This window comes from Schistocerca nitens, chromosome 1, assembly GCF_023898315.1.
Source record: "Schistocerca nitens isolate TAMUIC-IGC-003100 chromosome 1, iqSchNite1.1, whole genome shotgun sequence".
In the NCBI taxonomy this organism is placed as follows: Eukaryota; Metazoa; Arthropoda; class Insecta; order Orthoptera; family Acrididae; genus Schistocerca; species Schistocerca nitens.
The window spans coordinates 924,516,849-924,541,587 of NC_064614.1; the positions used below are offsets into that span (position 1 = coordinate 924,516,849).

The 24,739-nt window shown below is 38.0% G+C and overlaps 1 protein-coding gene across 1 annotated transcript; it reads left to right on the forward strand.

The window, feature by feature from the left end:
- Window positions 1-16,160: 16,160 nt before the first annotated feature.
- Window positions 16,161-23,780, forward strand: LOC126193091 (RNA-binding protein lark-like). Its single transcript, XM_049932659.1, has 8 exons — window positions 16,161-16,290; window positions 17,373-17,398; window positions 17,486-17,689; window positions 17,775-18,031; window positions 18,112-18,324; window positions 22,718-22,762; window positions 23,183-23,227; window positions 23,309-23,780. Exons 1-8 carry the CDS (start codon window positions 16,284-16,286, stop codon window positions 23,358-23,360), a joined length of 849 nt encoding a protein of 282 aa, XP_049788616.1. The 5' UTR covers window positions 16,161-16,283; the 3' UTR covers window positions 23,361-23,780.
- Window positions 23,781-24,739: the final 959 nt, after the last annotated feature.

Below are 24,739 nucleotides of genomic sequence, written 5' to 3' on the forward strand. Positions count from 1 at the left end.
ACAGTGTGGTGTACTATGAATTTATATTTCCCAAGGTGTAACCATCTCTGCTGGCAATTATAGTCAACAACTGGAATGTCTTGCAGATTTAGTCCAAGAACAATGGGCAGGAAGGCTGCCTGAAGTGATGCTACTCCATGATAATGTGATAATGCCTGCCCACATCCTGGTAGACTGACAAAAAACACTATACAGGAGTTGGGTTGGCAATAAATTCTCATGCACCTTATTCACCTGATCTTGCACCCTCAGATTTTCACCCTTTCCACTATCTATTGAACAACCTCCAAGAAACTTCCCACATTTCTCGATGGAAATGTGCTCTGAAAATGCTCGACGAGTTCTTCGCCTCTAGACAACATGATTTCTATAGTTGTAGAAGCAAAAAATTACAATTGTATGGTTCCATTCAAAGTAATCACCACAATAACTGAAACAGACATCCACGTGTGTCTTTCTTCAGGTCACTAAAGATGTGATGAAGGATCTGGGCTGTATGAAGGATCTTGCAGTGTTTCCCAACCAAATTGCTGAAGCTTGGCCTTCATGCAGTTGGCAGTGTGGTGCAGGCATTATCATGCAGCAGGATGATTCCATCTAATAGCATTCCAACAGCCTTAGGGCAGAATGGCAAAGCCAGCTGTGGGAACATCCCACATCTCACCTGTCACAGAAATCCAAAGCTGTTCACACAATTTCTGGTAAGGTCATGGTGACCTCTTTCGACTGCAGCAGCCCTCTGCTGATGAAAATACCTCTCAGAAACTACAATGCACCAAAAAGTCAAAATCCCCAGTTGTGGTAAGTATTCAGTTTTCATCTGACTGTTCGTTATACTTAGAAACAGTGGGTTCTAAACCATGCCTGACCATCCTGACTTATGACTCCCAAGATTTATGTAAATTATATCAGATTGATGCCTGGATGGTTTGGTTGATAAGGCCATGGCCAATTTCATCTTTCACTAACTGAGTGACTGTTCCATCTGTGATGATCTTCATCTACTATGAGACATGAAACACATGAAATCTACTTTGCATCTTCTGAGTCATGCAGTTATTTTCTTACAATGTCAAGAGGACCATTGTAAAGTTTTGGTATGCGGGAATAGTTGGCAGTGACAATTTTACCTTTTAAACTGTTTGGCTGTTTGAGCAACTCACATCAGTGATCTATATTCGCGTATGATCCATTTTTTAGTAAGATCTTTATCATAATAACTTTATTGACTGAGTCCTCAGAAGAGGGTGGATTTATACATTAATTGACATCCCTTATTGTGTGATATATTAGGAGAATCACTAAGGAGTGATTTTTTGGCGAGTGAAAAATGCTAGCTGTTTAAGTTTCTTTCTCACTCAGAACTAAAATTTTCCTGCTGTAGTATGTGGAGAATGATAGGTCTGTTTCAGTATTGACAGTCAGGACATTAATTTAGCAATGATGAGCCTTATGTCCAACAATCCATATTTATCAGACCCATGAAGGTTTGGTTGAGAGGCATCACCAGTATACATTGGTCACAGAAATTAAAATACAAATATGAGCAGTGAAAGACTTGAGCACACAAATAAGTATTGTGACAATACATATCACCTACAAAATGTTCTGTTTAGGTTCATGTGTATACATATTGCCTGCACTTGCAAGTAATTCACAGATATAAGTCATTTCTACTTGGGGGGGGGGGGGGGGGGGGATTATTCTTTGATTAGCGTGTGCAAAGACACAACCCCTACAGGTTTATTCATTTGTTGCTTGGAACCATCTTCCTTTTTGCAACATGACAGTTGAAGAATTTCCAGTAACTGTATTTATAATGTCTCCGGGCATTATTTTATTTTGGTACATGTTGTCATAAAAATTTGTTTGAACTGCTTTTCAAACAGTTTAAAATCCAGAATGGAATTACGACAATATTATGAAAAGCATAGATTGCTACTTACCATATAGCGGAGATGTTGAGTCGCAGACATGCACAACAAAAAGACTGCAAAACAAGTAAGCTTTTTCAAACAGTTTAAAATCCAGGATGGAATAAAGATGATAATATGAAAAGCGTAGATTGCTACTCACTATATAGTTGAGTCACAGACAGGCACAGCAAAAAGACTGCAAAACAAGTAAGCTCTTGGCCAAAGGTCTTCTTCTGAAGTATACAGCACACACACATTCACACAGACACAACTTGCAACACATGACCACGTATGAGTTCCGTTTGTGTGAATGTGAGTATGTGCGTTGTCTACTTCAGAACAAGGCATTTTGGCCGAAAGCTGACTTGTTTAGCAATCTTTTTGTTTTGCCTGCCTGTGACTCAGCATCTCCACTACATGGTGTACAGCAATCTATTCTTTTCATGATACTGCATTTGCACTGCTTTTCCTAATTTGTGACCCACTTTGTAAAACCAACTGTGATCGTCATGTAAAATGCGCGTAAAACTTAGCACCCTCACAATAGATAAGGAGGACTAGAAGGTAAATAGTGAAGTCTCACATGTCTTACTAACGGACAGTTTTGAAACTGAAGCTGTATGTGCAGAAATTCCGATCCTTGTTACAGCAAAAGGAAATATTTGTAGTTCTTGCTCAAATTCAATTCTGCAATGTAAAGCTTGCATGAGTAAATGGTGCAGCTTTAGCAGGAAAAAAAATTGAGAGATAAATAGTGCTTTCTCCTCCCTGTTTGATTATTTCTTTTAACATTCTTCAATTTCTTTCACTGTTTTCCACTTCAATTCCAGAACTTAATATATTTCTATTTTATACAACAAATAAATTTAAGGTAAATCTTTAGAAGGGTACCCATACATGTTAAAGGAGAATGACTTGAGATTTCTAGATGAAGCAATCCTGTGTCACTGATTAAATCCTGTGCCACTGATTAAAGAAAGGAAAGCGAGGACGAAGAGACAGAAGAGTGGCAGAATATAAGTTTTGTATCATTTACTCTGTAATTTGTTTCCTCATTGTCCCCCATTTATTTATAACCGTCTTGTTCCTGAGCTACCCACTGTTGTATAGATGTGCTTTTCTCCATGTTTTCTTTAGCTCCTAAAGAAGGAACATCAGTTTCAGATCTTCAACAAAGCTTAGATTGTTGTGGGATCAATGTGGAGTACAGGCGCTGGATGCACTGAACTTTTTGTAGATTTAGGGGAGTATGGCAGTTGCTTGTAGTTATTATGGATGTTAATATTCACTCATTATTTTCTGCTAATATTTTTTGATGAAAAAATAATACAGTATGACTTTTTCCATATCTGAGGGAAAAGTTACTGTTGAAATGTAATGTGAACTGTTCAGTGAACTTCAGATTTTCACATTAACTATGACATTTTGCTTTTAAGTCTCTTTCTTTTGTAAGGGAGGACTTAATATCTATAGAGGAATACAGCATCTGTTGGAAAGCTGTAACTGATGATTTTTTTTCAGTCAGTCACAGTTGTGCTGTAGTGCAGGTGATTATCAGTTTAAGCTTTAATGGGCTTTTCAGCTTAGTTGCAGAGAAACACATCGGCTTCATTGCAATGTTCGGATGCGTGGATATTAAAATGCCCCCCGCCCCACCCCTACCCAGTGACTGTTATCTCTTTTCATCTTCCATTTAAGGTTCTGAAAGTTAAGACTACTGTGATTACGTATTTTTAAGCCAATTCTAATGAGAGTTAGGTCACCTGGACGTTAATACCAGACGATTGTCTGGCCCTTTGTAATTTAACAAGTTTCTTAGCAGAAGGAGGGAGGTTGAATGTTGACAGTGACAAATTTTTTGAGATTTCCAATATAGTGCACAAATATTTTCCACAAATCTTCAGTACCACATTAAGACTGCAAACTGTCAAGAATTATTAGCAAGCTTAATTGTTGATAACCATTTTCACATTACAACGATCTTCAGGTACATGTCTCAGCTTAATATGAATAAAATTTGTATAATTGAAAAATTCCATATAGAGATTTATTCAGTTCATGAAGAGATTGATGAGCTGGCAAGTACTTGCATTGAGGAGATGCAGTTCCCAAAAGCCAAGAGACACATGTAAAATAAGTAACAACAGGATCCATCTTGTCTTAGGAGTAAAGATGGCAAATATGTAAATATGTGAATCAGCTGCTTGAAGAAACAGATTAAGAAGTCCAAATAAAAGATACGACATACCTCAGAAAAAAAAGAAAACCAAACCCAGATGAGGTGATGGGCATTAAACGCACTTGTTTGATGTTTACAGTGAAAAAAGCTGATAGAGAATAGTTGTAGCGCATTCTTGAGCACATTAATACTTGTACCCAGCTGAAACCAGTTGTAAGGCTCAAAATCAACTCAGCAGGATAACTCCACAGAACTCTAAACGTACTCGAAGGAAATGTTACTAGGTAGCTGAAGTGAATGGTACCACCAAATTTGCTTTAAAAAACTGTGGAACACTGAGGCCTGCGTCTGTGAGTTGTTTCACATGTAGCTGATAAAGATCATATTACTAATAGAAATGTGATGTGAGCTTACTGTGTTTCATAATAATAATAAAGTATTCAGCATCAAATGAACTCGTATTGTACACTCACCATAACCTGGCATTTCGCACGAGGGTGATGAGAGTGGAAAAATCATTAGAAGTTGCCTATCAGTCACTGCCCGCCTTAATTAATAGACAGTACTATATGATTCGTTGTAAGGAACTAGTAGGTAATTTGTAGCAAGAAGATCTCCATTTTGAATAACAAGGCATTTAACCAATTGTTACTCATATAAGTCACCTTGGCTTTCATTTAAACACGTGTGTGTGTGTGTGTGTGTTTGTTTTACACTGAAGAGCCTGATATCGTCTAGGGCTCTCACAAGCACACAGAAGTGCCACAACACTATTTGGCCTAGACTTGACTAATGTACAAAGTACTGCTGGAGGGAATTGACACCATGGATCTTGCAGAGCTGTCCGTAAATCTATAAGAGTACAAGCGGGTGGAAATCTCTACTGGGCATCCCATATATACTCAATAATGTTCATATATGGGGAGTTTGGTGGCCAGCGGAAGTATTTAAACTCAGAAGAGTGTTCCTGGAGCCACTCTATTGCAATTCTGGATGTGTGGGGTATCACATTGTCCTGCTGGAATTCCCCAAGTCCATCAGAATGCACAATGGATATGAATGGATGCAGATGATCAGACAGAATGATTACATACATATCATGTGTCAGAGTGGTATCTAAACATATCAGGGGTCCCATATCACTCCCAACTGCACATGCCCCACACCATTAAAGAGCCTCCACCAGCTTGAACAATCCCCTGCTGTCATGCATGGTCCATAAATCCATGAGGCTGTCTCCATACCCATACAAGTCCATCCGCTTGATACAATTTGAAATGAGACTAATTCGACCAGGCAACATGTTTCCAGTCATCAACAGTCCAATGTTGGTGTTGACGGGCCCAGGAGAGGTGTAAAGCTTTGTGTCACGCAGTCACCAAGGGTACACAAGTGGGCCTTCTGCTCCGAAAGCTCATATGAATGATATTTCGTTGAATGGTTTGCACGCTGACACTTGTTGATGGTCCAGCACTGAAACCTGCAGCAGTTTGTGGGAGGGTTGCACTTCTGTCACGTTGAACAATTCACTTCAGTCGTCATCGTCATCCCTTTATTGAAGTATCTTTTTTTGGCCGCAACAATGCCAGAGATTTAATGTTTTATTGGATTCCTGATATTCACGGTTCGCTAGTGAAATGGTCATACAGGAAAATCCCCACTTCATCGCTACCTCAGAGATGCTGTGTCCCATCATTTGTGCACCGACTGCAACACCACGTTCAAACTCACTTAATGACGAGCGAAGTGGCCGTGCGGTTCTAGGCACTGCAGTCTGGAACCGCAAGACTGCTACGCTCGCAGGTTCGAATCCTGCCTCGAGCATGGATGTGTGTGATGTCCGTAGGTTAGTTAGGTTTAACCAGTTCTAAGTTCTAGGGGACTAATGACCTCAGAAGTTGAGTTCCATAGTGCTCAGAGCCATTTGAACCATTTTCAAACTCACTTAAATCTTGATAACTTGTCATTGTAGCAGCAGTAACTGATCTAACAACTCCACCAGACACTTGTTGTCTTCCAATGGCTTTGCCAACTGCAATGCCATATTCTGCTTGTTTACATGTTCCTGTATTTAAATATGCATGCCTATACCAGTTTGTTTGGTGCTTCAGTGTATATGCAGTGTGTTTGCAAGAGTAGCCTGTGCAGGCAGCAAGAGGTATTGCTAACATTCATTCGCAATAATTTCAGATTTCTTGATTTTGTGACAGCCAGAGACTTTTGAAAAGTTAGTGATCACATGTAACATTTTCAACAGTTAAGTAAAGGGTAGAGTGCTACTCACCGTAAAGATGATACATTTGACTTGCAGATGGGCACAATGAGAAGACTATTACACAATGAGCTTTGGGTGAAAACCTTTCTCAGAAAAGAATGGAAAACACACACAAATTCAGACAATTAGGTGCATCTCACACATACGACTGCTATCTCCTTTTAACCTCTTTTCAACTGCAGTTATTATCTGTGAGATCAACTGAACTGCAGAAACCAAAATTAACTTACTCCTTATAGAGCCATTATGAATTTTTGTTTTCTCTGAAGTGTTATTAATATGCTTTAGATAATTTTCCAAATGATCGTAGATAAGATCTGTAGTTAATTGATAGAGTCCAGCTCTTCTTTGTAAATATATCACCTTTCTTGAATATATGAGTTTCTGGAGTTATTTTTAACCAAAGCAAAATAATGCCTGACACTATTATAACATTTATTTTTGTAGCAGGGCTAAATATATGATCATAATACATGTATTTAATATGGTGATTTTGAGCCCATGATAGCCTACAGACTGTCATATATACATACTGATTTAAGCCTGTACATTATCTCATTACAATTAGTTAAGGCAAAGTATGCTGTACTTCTGACTGGAGTGCCGTGTACATGTGCTGGAGATAATTAAAATCATTTTGGATATGTTTGTGTTTCATGGTAGTGGCACTATGTGGTTATCCTTGCTATCTTTTAAGATACCTATTTATTTTGACAGCAACATGATAGTGGATGCCAGACAGATAGAATATTCCATCTCTGAAGCTGTCCAGATGTTGTAGACATTTTAGTTGCCATGATTATAGAAATACTATCCCTATTGATAGGACTAGAGTTGAGCATAACTACGTTTTGGAATAGAATCTGTACACAGGAATCACCTGCCTAGCATGAAGTGTGAATTTAGTATTCTGTGTGACCGTTGTATGTTCATCAGGTTCCCTGAATGATGTGAATGTAGGATATGTCAGTGTGTCACAGGAAATCCACATTCAAGTTCAGTCTAGGAAAAATTTTGACTGGGAAAAATTTTCATTTGTCTTTGCATTACATATTTATTACATTTCATACTTAGAGTTTGCTCAAGTTCTACTTTTTCACAGTGAATAGGCACTGGCTCCAGGGCAGTGAATACATATACACCAAAACCACCTCAAAAAATCTGTGTACATAGCCGAAGATCAAAGTGAGAGTATCACAACCAGTCCATAGAGCAGTCCAACACAAAACAGTCCCGATAAGCAGAGGCCGATGTACAAGGTAACCCTAATGTGAGAAGTAGTCAAAGTAAACACGCCATTGACCAAGGTTATATGGTGCTAGCCCTCTTATCTCAGAGGAGTTGCCCAGCATATCTGTCGCTGGTGGTGCCTGTAGCAACTACTGCAGTTAATGCACCCTTAATGTTGAGATTCCGAGTGTTAAATCAATTTGTGCCATCTCCTCATTATTGTCCAATAAGGATACAAGAGCAGGTGTAACATTTTGGAACAGTTTTCACTGATATTATTTGATGTCATTGTGTTTTCATTGTAATCATTTGAAACTCTATTCACTTCATTTCAATGAATTTAATTCAATTGAAATTTGTTTGTTCAAGAATGGCCAAAGCAATAATTCCCCATAAAAAGACCTGCATGTGTCCACAAAAGATAGTGTGGCCATGAATCCTTTCTATCTGTGAAGCATTGAAATGTTGGTTCAGTACATCTAGGGAGGATTTTTGATGTCACTTGTTGGTTCAGTTCATCTAGGGAGAATTTTTGATGTCACTTCAGAAGATCTTTCCGGTCTTCATGTTCGATATGCACTCTCCTAACAATTGGGTATTTCAGTTACACTGTTCTCAATTGTATGACAGTGAATAACTGTACCTGATTTGATGAACATTGTAGAGCACTTAAGCAAACCAGTGGAGCCCTTATGAGATAGGAAGGGAAATCTGTTCATATTCAGAATATCTGGCAACAAATACCATTGAGCAGAGGTCACCCGTTAAAGTGGAATGACTACAGTATTTATTCAAAGGCTTTGTTTCCACGTGCCGAACTGTTGTTATATTATCTTGGTATATTGCATCTTGCTACATTATATTGGGTATCTATCATATGACTTTTGTTCTATCGTTGTACTTATACATGGATGATAAATTTTCAGTCTCTCACAAAATGTTAAAACTATTAGTTTATTTTAAAACTGAAACGACTAAGCAATGTAGCGCATTACCTCTGCCTTCAATTTCAGTGTATAGGCCACTTTGAAATGTGTAAAGTCATCAACGAACATGAGAACATACTTCTTTCTGCCAAACGATGCCAGTGAGATTGGCCCACACAGATCTAGTGGCTTGTTTCCTAGTGTGATTATATGGTGACTGTGTTTGTTTTCCTTTGAGGCAATCTGAGCATAATTCTGTGGGCATTGTTGAAGTGTTCAGCTCCATACCATCAACTCGTGACTAGAGACGTTGAATGATATCATAATGCAAAAGGCGTAATCTTCTTTGACATCGGTTCACACTGGTTTCAGTTGAAGCAGCTGGATAAGGCTTTATGCTGCAAAAAAATTAAAACTTATAGCTGAGATTCATTCCTATTTGCAATCACAGACGTTTCTTTCCCTTTTTTAATGAAAAACATTGAGCTTTTTCAAATACGTTTCCAAAACCATTCATTTCCAGCTTTCTGACAGCAGATTACACGAGGGTTGGAACTTTAATAATGGCAGCTATTCATTTACAGCTCATACCAAATAGATATGTGTTTCAAAGTTTTACTGACCTTAAAAGTAGTCAACTGCATTGTGTATAACCCGTTGCTAGTGATGTGTAAGTCGCAGGATATTCTTAGCAGTGCCAATTGCATTGACAGTTCGAGCGGCACAGTCTATTGCGTGACAAATTTGTAGCAGTTCTGAAGCGAATGTCGTGAAGTGTTTCCTGCAATTTATAAATCGAGTTGAACTCACAAGGGCTTAAGTCTGGAGTGCAGTAGGTGGTATAGCACTTGGTAGCTCCATCAATCAAACAAATCAGTAACAACGTGCACTGTATGTGCTTAAGCATTATCCTGCAAAATGATGGTCAGGTCCTGCAGAAAGTGTCATCACTTTTGTATCTAAGCTGGTTGTAGGTTGTGTTCCAAAAATGAACAGCATAGAGACAGAAGTGATGACACTTTCTGCAGGACCCAACCATCATTTTGCAGGACAATGCTCAAGCTTGTACAGTGTACGCTGTTACTGATTTGTTTGACTGATGGGGCTGCCAAGTGCTATATCACCTACTGCACTCCCCTGACTTAAGCCCTCGTGAGTTAAACTCGATTTGTAAACTGAAGGAAACACTTCACGGCATTCGCTTCAGAACTGCCACAAATTCGTTGAGCAATAGCCCTCGCTGCTCAAACTGCCAACACATCTTGCACTGCTAAGACTATCCTACGACTTTCACATCACTGGCAACTGGTTATACACAATGCAGGTGACTACTTTGAAGGTCAGTAAAACTTTGAAACACATATCTATTTTGTACGAGCTGTAAATAAATAGTTGCCACTATTTAAGTTACAACCCTTGTAATTAAGATCCGGCACAGTAAAAACATCTTTAATTCTTATCTGACTTTCTTTTCCTTTTACAGCATTAGTGACTTTAATTTCTCCTGTTACTTTAGCCTCAAGAAAAATGCATGACTTAGCTACTTTAATTTATTGTTCCAGTTTCTTTAAATTAGTGAGAGGTATTTTACTGTTGATCAACTGTTTGTCACTCCAGAGTCTAAGAACCAATTTATTTTGATCACTGATTGAACTTCGCTTGATGTTTCAAAACAAAAATCATCTTCCTCTTTAATGTTAGCTGTGGTCACTCAGTTGCTGGTTCTCTCTGTCCACAAATTACACCTTTGTGAGATAATTCACTTGTGCCAATGATGAAAGATCCAGTTCCTCGATAACAGTTACCATCCTGAATTTCCAGTTGTTGAAATTTGTTCCATCGAGTAAAGGAATGCAATATTTTTCCACTTCAGTTGACATCTCAAAAAACTTAGGTGAGAGTCCCTTGTGGCCAGGTATTTTAACACAAATTGAAACAAACATGGGCTCGTAACCTGATAAATTTTTAGGTTCTCACACATAAATGACAGTCTCAAAATGTTAAAACTGTCAGTTGTCTCAGTTTTTCTTTTTTTTCCCAACTGATAGTTTTAACGTTCTGTGTTATTTAAGTGTGAGAAACAGAAAATTTATCAATGGACAATGTGGTGTAGATAATCTAATTGCAAGTGTGCTACATATTTTAATCACTTTTTTTTTCCAGAGGGATGCTACAATGTAGAATTGAGCCTGTTATCAGCAAAGTACATAGTAAAACACTTCTAGATTAAAGCAAGAACAGTCTAAAATATTAAAAGCTGAAGTAACAGGATTAATCATGTGCACGAGATCCCGTTCGTACCAATACTTGAGACGGAAATCATAATATTTTGAAATTATTGGCCACTATATTCAATGATTTTCCCCCCAAAAGCAGCAACACACACACAGAGTACTGTGATACATCCATAGTGATACTATAAATGTGAAAGACTTTCTGTCTCCTACCTTCTCATTATTGTGGCCAAGATAGACACAAAGCCCATGCCTACTACAGTAGTACAAGTTTATATGCCAACTAGCTCTGCAGAAGATGAAGAAATTGATGAAATGTATGACGAGATAAAAGAAATTATTCAGGTAGTGACGGGAGACGAAAATTTAATAGTCATGGGTGACTGGAATTCGTCAGTAGGAAAAGGGAGAGAAGGAAACATAGTAGGTGAATGTGGATTGGGGGGAAGAAATGAAAGAGGAAGCCGCCTTGTAGAAGACTGGTAGAAGCGGACCTCGGGGAAGATCATTTTGGATTCCGTAGAAATGTTAGAACACGTGAGGCAATACTAACCTTACGACTTATCTTAGAAGAAAGATTAAGAAAAGGCAAACCTACGTTTCTAGCATTTGTAGACTTAGAGAAAGCTTTTGACAACGTTAACTGGAATACTCTCTTTCAAATTCTGAAGGTGGCAGGGGTAAAATACAGGGAGCGAAAGGCTATTTACAATTTGTGCAGAAACCAGATGGCAGTTACAAGAGTCGAGGGGCATGAAAGGGAAGCAGTGGTTGGGAAAGGAGTGAGACAGGGTTGTAGCCTCTCCCCGGTGTTATTCAATCTGTATATTGAGCAAGCAGTAAAGGAAACAAAAGAAAAATTCGGAGTAGGTATTAAAATTCATGGAGAAGAAGTAAAAACTTTGAGGTTCGCCGATGACATTGTAATTCTGTCAGAGACAGCAAAGGACTTGGAAGAGCAGTTGAACGGAATGGACAGTGTCTTGAAGGGAGGATATAAGATGAACATCAACAAAAGCAAAACGAGGATAATGGAATGTAGTCAAATTAAATCGGGTGATGCTGAGGGGATTAGATTAGGAAATGAGACACTTAAAGTAGTAAAGGAGTTTTGCTATTTAGGGAGTAAAATAGCTGATGATGGTCAAAGTAGAGAGGATATAAAATGTAGACTTGCAATGGCAAGGAAATCGTTTCTGAAGAATTTGTTAACATCGAGTATAGATTTAAGTGTCAGGAAGTCGTTTCTGAAAGTATTTGTATGGAGTGTAGCCATGTATGGAAGTGAAACATGGACAATAACCAGTTTGGACAAGAAGAGAATAGAAGCTTTCGAAATGTGGTGCTACAGAAGAATGCTGAAGATAAGGTGGGTAGATCACGTAACTAATGAGGAGGTATTGAATAGGATTGGGGAGAAGAGAAGTTTGTGGCACAACTTGACTAGAAGAAGGGATCGGTTGGTAGGACATGTTTTGAGGCATCAAGGGATCACAAATTTAGCATTGGAGGGCAGCGAGGAGGGTAAAAATCGTAGAGGAAGACCAAGAGATCAATACACTAAGCAGATTCAGAAGGATGTAGGTTGCAGTAGGTACTGGGAGATGAAGAAGCTTGCACAGGATAGAGTAGCATGGAGAGCTGCATCAAACCAGTCTCAGGACTGAAGACCACAACAACAACAACATACCTTCTCACAATTAAACCACTGAACCGATTTCGATGAAATAGGTTACTATAGAAAGTCTGTAGTACAAGATATTTAATTATTTCAAGAATATTGTGTAAATTAGGAAAAAATAATTACTCCATGAAAAAGCTATTCGCACTTTGATTTTTTAACTTTATCATATTTGTGAAAATGCATTTATTGGTTGTAACATGATTCAACATAATGAATATAATACTTATGCAATTTTCAACGTGTTTAATCCATACTCCCATACTAATATTATTAAATGCAAAAGTAACTCCTGTTTACATTTTCGCAACTAAACTACTGAACTGATTCTGGTGAAACGTGGCATAGAAAGAGCTTGAACCCAAAGGAAGAACATAGGCTACTAAAGGGTGGAAGGTGATGGAGGGAGAGAGAGAGACACCTACTTCAATAGCACAACATATAGATGCATGTTCCTGCGTGTGCCCTCAGCATGCAAATCTTGGCTGCAACACTGCGTGTAGAAGCAGTGTGCATTGGGGTAGTTGCAGGAGGGGCCAGCTGTACTTACCTGAACAGGCAGAAACATGAGGGTAGCTGATGTTGCTGTCCAATAGCTTGCTTACTTACCATCTCATCATATGCAACCACAGCTGCGGGTACAGCTAACTAGTTATAAATTAAAAGCACAGAATTATGGATTTTCTACACTTTATTGTAGAAAATCCATAATTTTGGGCGTTTTATGTTTAATTATTATGTTATTCTATCAAGTGGCAAGGGAAGCCTTAGTTAACATAATATGATAACATTAGGTTTACTATGGCCGATAGTACATATCTCAACAGCAGACATTAGTTTGTAACATGTGAACGTCAAAGATATCACAAATACGCTGCTTGGCAAAAGAAGTGTAGCAACCAGAAGACATGGTCAGATGTCAATGTAATTGTTAGTGTTGTTTCCAGGCCTGTTAGGGTAGATAAGGGCCGTGTACAATGTCAGATGTTGAGTGATCACTGTGAAGGACCTGGAAATGCTGCATTCTCATAGTGAGGCAGTATTATGAGTACTTTCCAGACTTTGGAAAAGTGCCTCATTGTGTATCTCCATTTGGCTGGTTGGTTGAATCACACAATATCCACATTTGTGAGGTTTTCAGATGGGACAGTGGCACAATGTGGCTTTGGAATGTGAGGGCATGCATATTCATCGTCAAGGTCTTGGGCGACCTTATCTGGCCACATTGTGGAAGAATTGTGTGATAAATAAATTAATTAATAAAAATAAACTGCTGTGGTCATGCTTAGCTACCATGAACTTGAACCAGAATGTTTATTTCAAAGTTTTCAGTGACCAAGTGTTGCCCTTTATTTTTTATGTCTTCATAATTATTATGTTGTGGACACATATATGTTTACGGAGCTGCACCCACAGACTCCCGGTTCGACTGACTCGCTATATCACCCAATTTTAATTCCATAGAAAACGTCTGGGACTATTTGGGACAGCTGGTGGAACAGTAATTAACGTTATTCCAGTTTGCTTGCTCTGCTGGATTTAATAGTCATCGAGCGGCATAAACTCGATATAGCACACAAGCCGAAACTTGCAGGCTCCCTTTCTCCCTGAATTGACGCCATTATTATCAGATGCTAAGGAGGAGATATAAGAGAAGTGATGCTGCAGATGACAGTCTGAGAAGGTTGCAACGAGGAGTGACTCTGAACCTTTACTCTCCGCAAACACCAGAACGTGAGACGATGGAACGAACTTAACAGTTAACCAGCTACCAATGCAGAGAGAGATAAAGAAGATGTGACTGAGTATTGAAATAACATCTGGATGAGAACATCGAAATACTGCGTGGGCAAGTAATGCCAGCATGAGGATAGACCAACACACACTGCACAGAAGAAGTGTGTTTGGCCTGCAGGTATATAAGATGGTAATATGACTCTGTGGTATGTCCACCCTCGTCTTTATAAATTGTTATACAATTGGCATTTACCATTTACATAAATAATTGCCAGATATAAAAAAAGAAATAAGTGATGGACAAAAATATTAAGACTGACTGCAGACATGTGTGATTGAACAAGTTCTTGAATTTTTACTGTTAGGCTAGTTTGGGCTTCTTAGGTGTAATATTGTTGTTAAATCAGTATACACACCCCAGTCATTGTAACTATTCATATCTCTGTAGTTACGCTAATGTGAAATATTGATCTGTGTTTTGGTAGAGACTGAGAGAAGAAAGCAAGATGCAGCCTTCCCAATGAAGTAGTTATGTATTGGGTCAGTTTTGGAGTATGGTACCTTAGGTGGAGTAGATTTGATACCAGGGCATAATATAAATATTTTTTTGCTGTTAAAGTAAATGACAGTAGTGAATATCAAGCTAGAAATTACAGCTGGGGTGGAGGGAAAGTTTACGAATAGCATCAAGCATATTGTCAGTTTCATTTTCTACAGTAATGACCTCCATAAAGTTTATGAATAAATTCCAAGCATGTTGTCAGTGGCTCATATGTGATGATGCCTGAAGAAGCATGAATAGGTGTTTAGTTAACAGGTCATGGAGTTTTAAAATGAAACAAGGAACAGCAGGAGTCAAAAGGATGCAATCATTGCTATTTTATTAGTCATTTATTTGTAATGTTTCAGGGCAAAAGGCTGAAGTGTGTGAATATAAGCATCAAGCAAAATAAAATAGTGTTATGAGAAAGGCAAAGTTATATTAATTCATTCCAATACACTCTTACTGCTTTCAAATAATATTTCCATTTCCGCATGTATTAGTGGTCAACACTGTAAACCAGTAGGCAGAGCTTACTGTCTTATATCTTCCCAACACGCCCAATGTATACGTAAGATTTTAGAAAAATACATTAAAGTAAGTCAGTTTTTATATTAGAGATTTAGCCAATATTCGGGTGCCCATGGTATCTATCTCTCTCAAAACTTATAAAATAGATACTGAACCATATCATTCCAACTTTATCATGCTTCCTGTTGTATTCCCTTTTTAATTTGTCAGCCGTAAAAGATTACCCGAAGCTAGAAAAATAAAAGTTAAGGACAACTTTAAAGCAACCTTAGTCAGCTTTTATTGCCAGTACCGGCTCCCAGGTATGGGATGGTAGTTAAAGAAATAAAGAATACATATTTACTACGGGTTATTATTTCCATGGCGTTCAGGTCTATTCGACATTTGTAGGAAGATTATTTATTTTATTTTACTTTTATTTGGGTCCTGTTGCAGATTTATAGATGAGAAACATTAAGACTTTTTTTAATGTAGTTTGCATTCTCCCGCAAATTGCAGTACGGTGTTAATAAATTCCGTTGTCGTACTTCCTTAAATGCTCAGCTGCAAACCTAAGCATAGTTATATACATAGAGAACCAGACTTACAGAATCTATACGCCGAAAAAAGATACTTTCAAAAGTACTGCAATTGTACACCGAATAAATCCATCGGGATTTTTTTTTTTTTTTTTTTTTTAAATGTTATACAAAAGAAAGCTGAAAGGTGTTTTGCACGCCTTCCGTTAACAACAGATTCTACTATGCGAAACAAATGTGTGTTTGTAAACACACACACGTAACAATTTAAAAGCTAAAAAAATTTAAGTGTTGGGAGTGAAGTATTCACGATGGTATTTAATTGGATACTTCAGTCCATTGACAATGGGTTTTCAAATTTTAAAATATTGTGGTGGTGAAACAGGAAGTAGCATGTTTCCGATATCCGACATAGAGGGCAGCTTTCGCGCCTTTTCGAGGGACGCTAACGCCATTGTGGTTTTTGCTGTAGCTACTCTTAGTTTATGCAAGGATTTTAGTGGTATCTGAGCAAAATGACTGGTGAGTTCCAGTAAATAACAGTTTTATATAACACGTAAATATATTGCATATATCTCTCAGCGTGCCTGAGATTTTCTTAAGGCTTAATCAAATTTATGTTACCGGCGTGATAGGCGTCGTGTTTCACTTATCGATTTGCAATGGATAAGTTGAAGTATCCGTGTTATTGTACACGATGTAGATCCCACGCTATGTGTACGGTACGTTCAGCTAATAGCTTGATAAACATCTTTCGTACATGTTGGGTGATGTGTTTACAATATAAACCTTGTCATTATAGGGGAAAAAATGTCACGGTAGTGCAAGGATTTCAAATTATCAAGCTAATTATTATACAGCAAAACTAAGAGACAGTAACTATATTTGCTTGTGATAATTGCACTGTTATGAATGTGTGTAAATATGTCTTCTAATAAAAGTTAGCAGGTAGCTGTTGCATCTTGGATTTAGTTCCGTGGACCTCTAGGATTGATAGATAAAAAAAAACCTAAAATTCTTTGATAAATAAAACTAATCAGTACATCCCAATTTATATAAATAAAAGTGTATTTTGTATGCTAAAAATGTTCCCCTATAACCAACACTAATTAACACTGGCAAGTGAAACTAGTAGACGTGATTTAGTTATATTCTTGCCTTGTGACCTCTAGCGTATCCCCCCCCCCCCCTCCGTACACACGCTCGCACACACACACACACACACACCGCAGAGAAAAATATTTTATGACTGATTTTTTTGAGACAGTTTTTGCTGCGTTACCACTTCTCTTTTTGATTGAAGTAATGTTGCAGAACAATACATTCATATAGTCTGACTCAGCATATAGCTTTGTTGCTAGTGTACATTTTGTTTTGGTCGTGTGATGAAAAGTCTTGTAGAACTTTATATTGTTAAGGCCACTCTAATTTCATGATTGGCTGGCAGGACAGATTTTTCTCGTAAGTTACAGCTGAATAGTGAACAGGAAAAAATTCATGTCTGTATGTTGGGTGCTGCCCGTCTTATGAATTTGTAAATATGTTAATCATTGCTTTGAACTCCATTTACTTTCACTCCAAATTAATTTTCTTTTGTGTTTCAGATATCAGGACTTCAAGCACTCCACCAGTAAGTATAACCATTTCCCCCATATTAGCTATTACATCTGTAAAAGTATCCACTATGTTTTAATTTGAATGGTTCTTTATTCATTAGAAAACAAAAATATTTGTTGGCCGGCTCCCAGAAAATGCCAACCCACAAGATTTGAGGAAGTTATTTGAGCAATATGGCGTTGTCACTGAGTGTGATATTCTTAATCGTTATGGTTTTGTGCACATGAAGACGGAAGAGATGGCAGCAGAAGCTATAAAAGCTCTAAATAATGCAGAATTTATGGGTGTACAGATCAGTGTTGAGGTAAGTATGTCACCAATCTCTCTCTCTCTCTCTCTCTCTCTCTCTCTCTCTCTCTCATTGAACTGACTTAAGAAAATGTTTCCAGCAATCAACAGGAAAGAAGAGTGGCAGAGGCAGTTCCTTTAGAGGTGGATTTGGTCCTGTCCGTGGGAGAGGAGGGTTTAGGGGAGTTGGAAGAGCTAGCCCATATATGAGGGACAGCAGACCTGATTTTGAAAGACGACCAGGGCTGCCACCACCACCTGGCATAAGAAATGGATTTTATGATGGAATTGATCGTGGCTATGATTCATATTATCCATCAAGAGGGCCTCCACATCCAATGATGGCATCTAGAGATAGGTAATAGTATGTTACTTTTAGCTTTAGTAAGCACAAGTAGCTGTATGTATAAGTCTTTGAATACTACTAATAATTTATAGGGAAGTGGAAAGGCGTCCTGCCTACCCAGAACCTGGCAGGTCACCATATGAACGTCGGTCTTTCTCAGATGTTGGCCGTAGCCCGTATGAACGACCAACTTTGCCCCCTGTTGCTTCTTTTGAGCGTCGCACTGAGTATGGTGCAGCTAGACTTGGCTCTGATATTTACCGGAGGAGAACACCACCACCAGCCTCAAGTTTTGGTACCTCAGGGTGAGTGTTAATTTTGATTGAACTGTTATTTACAACTCATATAAAACTAGATTTGTAGCAAGATAGTAATTACTTCCTAATGCAATATTGCTGTCTTAAAAGGGCACCGCTTTAAAGCCAATTCACAATACCCATAAACATAATTTAACTTTCTTCACTGTCAAATTGTGGATTCTTCGCATGAGACAGAACATCAACATGGTGTCAATTTGCTTAGCTCAATACTGAATCGGGGAACTGAGCTTATGAAATACCAATCCTAATATTTAAAAAAATGTACCAGAATTAAGGAACTATGATACTTATAAGGCCAGAGCAAACTTCTGAATGGATGTTCTTTACCAGTTCTTTATGGTAAACTAATTAGAAGTGTAATATTTCACAGAATATTGAAAATGTGTTAAAACATGTCGGACAGTATTTACAAGGAAATACATAGCCTGTTTACTTTATCCAGTGTTATTCCCCCCCCCCCCCCCCCCTGCTCCCATGTAACAAGTAATGCCAGTAGAGATGACATTCTCTTAAAACAAGCGAATTTAATGAAAATAACTTCAACAGTTTCTTATTTGTTCACAATGTAGGGATGAACTCGGTTCTGTTGTTAAACCTAAATCATTTTTTGCTGAAAGATATGTGGTTCCTCTTGCACAAGAGAAAAAATTGTTTCTTTCCTCTCTCCCTACCTCTCCTTATGTTGACTTTCACTGAAATACTTTCTCAATATATGTTTCATTATGTTTGTACCTACTTATCATATGTACCGTCCTGTTTCAGTGCATTATTTTGCTGTTTCATTAAAGAAGATGATAAATGTACAGTGAGAATGTTTTAAATTAAGAGTCTTTGGTGCCTTGGCTTCTGAGTGTGGTTGTCAATGTTCGGATTTCACTAACTGAGCATGGTTGTCATTGTTTGGACTTCTCTAAATTGCTCTTGGTGAATTTGGCAATGGCTTTTTTTACAGTTTCAGTTGTTGGCTGAAACAATTATACAACTCTAAATGACCTGACTGCTGACTAGAAAATTTTTTGTCTAGAATTTTCTGCTCTAGATAAATTAGGTTGCAATTTTCTATGAATTGTGGCAGTTAATTATTTGAAGAATAATTTTGTCAGAGATTGTTTCCTATACATTACTTAATTTGTATATTGTAATTAAGTAACCAATGGGTTGATAACCAGTTGTACATTTCGAACTTTCCTTGGTGGTTAGTGAGAATGCAGGTGCCTGATGCATTCTACACAAAGAGATGGACAATGCAGCAATGTGCTATTTTACCCACCCCACACACTCCAGTCAGTGCTACCCTGGTAACTGGCAGTGTAGGGCAATGTGCCACAATTGCCTACTGTTTTTTCTTCTGATTTTCCATAGAAAAATTGGAAATACGGAAGCGTCCGATCCCACCCGTCTGCTTTGACCCATGACATCACAAATATGGCGGAAACAAAAACAAACATACACTTTCCACAAGAAGCCTAATGACACTAACGGGACAAGTGCGGGAAATGGGGTGTTTTGGGTGGGGGGCAAACTAAATATAAACAAATTTAGACGCCTTGCGTAGCTACAACGTGTAAGTGAAGACAGCCATGCATGAATACCCACCCACCTCCCCAGGGGTCGTAACCCCTGCAACCCATAGAAGATAAAGATGCTTCAGTAGCTGATTAGTGTTTTTTGTCTATTAAAAAAAATCTCACGGGATAGAACGAACAGATCAGAAAGATAAATATAATAAACTAAAACAGAAATTGGAGGAAACAGATAATTAAAATAAGTAATAAGTGTTTTTAAATTTAAAAAAAAAATCTCACGAGATAGTACGAACAGATCAGAAAAGTAAATAAAATAAGATAAAACAGAACTGGAGACAGCCACACTCAAACCAAACTCCGCGCCGTCATGACGTCACACGCGACAGCACCCTTACGTAACTGGTCAAAGCCGACGCGTGGGATTGGACGCTTCTGTCGACCCGAAAAATTGTATGCTTATAAAATTTCAAGTGTCGACTCGTACCAGTCACCTGTAACACCACAGTGGTTGTATTATTATACCTGAGTTAGCATAATGCTCAATGCTTAAGTTGTATTTGCACACAGAGATGCAACAGACGATGCTGTTGTCCTGTTAGTCACTTGGTACCCAGCCCTTGTTACTATGCACTGCCCAACATTCCCTTCATATGAGTGCATCACTCATAGCATGGTATGGTAATAGAACAGATCAAGCATGTTCAACCAAGCACATATGCTGCCGTGCTAAGCAAGAAGTTGTAGGCCTTCTACAGTACTGGTACTACATGTGCACTGCTTGTTGTCAATGATGTCTTTTGACAAGGTGGCTGATCAGAGTTGCACACCAAAATTTGTTGGACGGTTTTGAGTGCTTTTTGATAGCAGTCAGCTTGAGCTAACAAACAAGTGCTCCATGCGTTCCATCATGTCAATGATTTCAGAATTGATTAAAGTGTTTAGCAATTAACTCTTTTATGACTTTTTATGGTTGTAGACCCCAAAACACAGCTTGATTTGCTAGTTGATGTTGACAACAATCTGAAAGCAATTAATCAGTCCATGCTATTTGGTTTCTTTTGATACTTTGCCTCCCAGTAGCCACTGCACAGTGTCTTCTTGGTGTGCACGAGTTCTACTAATCCCCCTCCCACGACCGGTGCTTCTATGAAAAGTGCATGCACATTGCCCTGTATTGTAACTGCCTCTAGAAGTAGTCAAGGTAACATATGAAATGAGTTAGAAATTCACTGATTTCAAAAACGTGCCATGCATCTTTCACTAAATAGAGGTTACTCCAGTGCTTAACATAGCATTTGGATTTGTAACTTGAGAAGTCGGTGTTTGAACTTTCTTTGATCTAATTCTAGCGAGGCCAGCAGTTTGCAAGTTTTTACACAGGGGTTTAGTCTGTTGTGTACCACCATTTTGTCCCAAAGGGAGGGAAGGATTGTTGCCAGCTGTATTACACATTTCGCTGTTAATTCTTTTTAAATTTGTGGTTAGCTCACTCCCCACCTCCCAGAAGTGTTCGGTTAGCTCTTGTGGCGAAAGACTTGTCAAGTTGTTGATGGTTTGTATAAAATCTGTATAATTGTTATATCATTCGGCTGTACGAAATAAGGTGCCCACAAAGCCAACGAAGAATACACGTTGTTTGCCGGTTGGAGAAATTTAAGATGCCCATTGATAGTAATTTTACAAGGGCAGGCTTGTTAGAACTTGCCTCAACACAAGCCAAAGAACCCAGTTTACATTGTGGATGAAAGAGCAAGAAATATGGGCTTTAATGTGCTGAGATTGTCTCCCTATCATTGCCACTTCAACCTAATAGACCTGATTTGGGCTCAGGTTAAGTCATATTGCTGCAGAAAATTAAAATACGAAGTTGAGCAAAGTGGAACACCTTTCAAAGAAAGCTGCTCCCAGGGGACTGACAAAAAGTAGTGGATTGTGTGAAAGGAGTTACGCAGGAATTATGGAATAAACGTGTGTTAAAATGATATGTCACTACAAATAGTGACACCTATAGCCCCACTGACACTGAATTAAGTGGTGGTGTCTTCCCATTGTCTGATTAGTATATGAAAGTGTACTTTAATGTCTTACTTAAATTACATCCAGTATTTGTGAATTTCGATCAATTTCTTTATCCTGTTGAGACTTGGGAATACTATCGAGCCAGCCCCCATCAGCTACTTATGATAAGATAGGCTGCGTTTTAGATATATTTCATTTTGTGTAGACACCAAGACAATCTCATGTTTTCGAGATACGCAATGAAGGAGGGAAACATTTGGGATGGAAAAATTTATCCTATTTCAATAACCAGTGTAACACTGGCACTAATTAAAATTAAGAAAAGATTTTTATGTGGTTAGACGTACTACTGAGAGCAATGCTATACATCAGTTTCAGAATTTTTACATTATTTTACACAGTTGAAACTTCTCATCAATGTATATTCCACTGTCATTTATACTGCTCCTTTCATCAGTTCACTGAGAATCACAGTAATTTGCTCTGCTGTAAAGTCATGTGAGATTTATGGCTGCACATTTCACATTTGAGTGTGTTGCTCAGACTGTGGTTTCATCATATTTGCGACCTTCCTGACAAAAATCAACGTATGTCAGCACAAATATTTCTACAGTTACGTGATGAAGTACTATTTCTTGTCAACACGGTGCAGAGCAGTTGTTTTTCCTCTATCAAGTATTTGGTTGGGATATTGCGGACTCTAGGAGCACCCGTGTATACACTGAGCTTATTGCTTTTTGGGGGGGGGGGGGGTTAATTGCTGCAAAATAATTGAAATTGTAATAGATAACACAGCTTTCTATTCAGACTTCAGATTAATTTCTGTTTCACAGGTATGAACGTGAGCCACTGGACATGTATGGTCCACCCACTCGAAGGTAAGCTTGAGGAATTAATATTAATTTTATTCACACACTCACATTTTGTATGTACTTCTGTTAATGGTTCATGTCCTGTCAGAAACCTGTTGAAAATTTTTATAAATTAGTTGGTGGGGTGGTAATTTCGGTTATTTGCCAGGCTTAAAAGACAGAACCTCTAGAAATTATTTCAGAGTAGTTTGTGTTGCTGTAGATTAGTAACTAATCCTCTTTTTGTTGGTCATGCAATAGATGGTTGTGTACTCTCCATTGTCCTCTGAGAGGTTTAATTTCTGGCTTGTTGAGATAATGTTGGTAACTTGTGCTTTTTGTTTAACACCTGCAAGTCATGCATTTCGTGTTTACTTTCACTTTAAAAGATTGTTCTAAAATGTAATAGATAAGTGTAATGCAGTTCTCTCTATTTCTTAATTTTAGTTATGAACGTGAGGGCTTGGATCCGTATGGGCCACCAGCCAGACGGTAAGTTAATGTCCAATCTGTTTTTTCTGATGGATTGTTGTTGTTGTTGTTGTTAGCCAGTAAAAAATTACTTTGTTACAGCTATCCATCTGCAGCTCCACTTGACCACGAGTTGCCGCCACACCATTACTAAACATTCCTTACTCCAAGAAACTACTTGAGAGAACTGTAATATTTTTTGTAATGAAATTTCATGATCATCATGAATATGTGATGTGGTTCAGAGATTATGGAAATTTAACTCACATCAGCTTCAGTTTGTGAAATTGACAATCAACTATGTAATTGATTACATATATGGCTGGTACAGTTGTACTTATAACATGTAAAATGACAATTGAACTGCATGCATTGGGTATACAATTGTGACACAATACTATACAGTATTCTGTGATACAAATGTGTAAAATTTGTCTTGGCTAATTTTTAAAAGTTAACAGATTTTGTACTTTTTCTAGTTTTATTACAAGTAGACATGTAGTCTTCCGTTGCTTGTACAAGGACTTTACCACAACAACAGAAAACAAATAAATATGCCTATTTTGAACTTCCACATGTCTTGTTACGTTGATCTTGCTTTAAACATCTGTACATATTCATTTTAAGTGTTCGTGAATTACCTGGGATTGACTAATAGCATTTGATAGAATCGTTTTAAAGTGAAATGTCATACTGTACACCTAAAGAATATTGTGGTTATTTGTTGAGTTACAATGTATTTAATGAGTTTTCAGTGTTCATTTTTCAAAAATTATTGAAACTTCTTTTGGTACCGAAACAAATGTTTGTCTCGTGTGCGTGCATGCCCTTTTCGACAAAACATTGGAAGTGCAATATAGTAGCTACATAACTAATTGACCCAAATGCACCCCACATGCTCAAATTGCTCTCACTCTACAAATTGCATTAAAGAGCATACTCATTATGGTCATTGCTTTTAATCAGTCCGTAAAATTTACACACTCAAATGTATAATGCTGTATTGTTCATGCGTGTGTGGTTTCTTTTATGCCACCCTTAATTAACATAGTGGCACAATAGCTGTCACTATACATGCAACTGCCTTCAAAATTATCTTGAAGCTGAGAGATAAAGTTCATGAAGGAGGTATACGACCATATTGAAAAACATAGTGTCTGCAAAATGCTGAGGAAAGTCATTGACTTTAAGCAAGTTGACTTTATTATTCCAGTATTACACGTTTCGGACATTGCTTTTATCAGATATCCTGTTGCACACGATACAAAGTTTACATATTGTAATAGTAATGATCATAATTAGTCTTGTTACTACTACAGTTTAACTTTTGTATCAGTGTGCAATATGATGTTCAAAGTATATGATGGCAATGTTCGAAACATGTAATATTGGTGTAATAAAGTTAGGATGCATCCAGTCCATGAACTATTCAGCATGTTGCTGGCTGCACAATTTATCAAAAGTTATCACTGAAGGAGTCGTCTGAGAGATTTGTGCAAGTGCTCAGAAAGAATAGCATAGTATGTGGTTGCC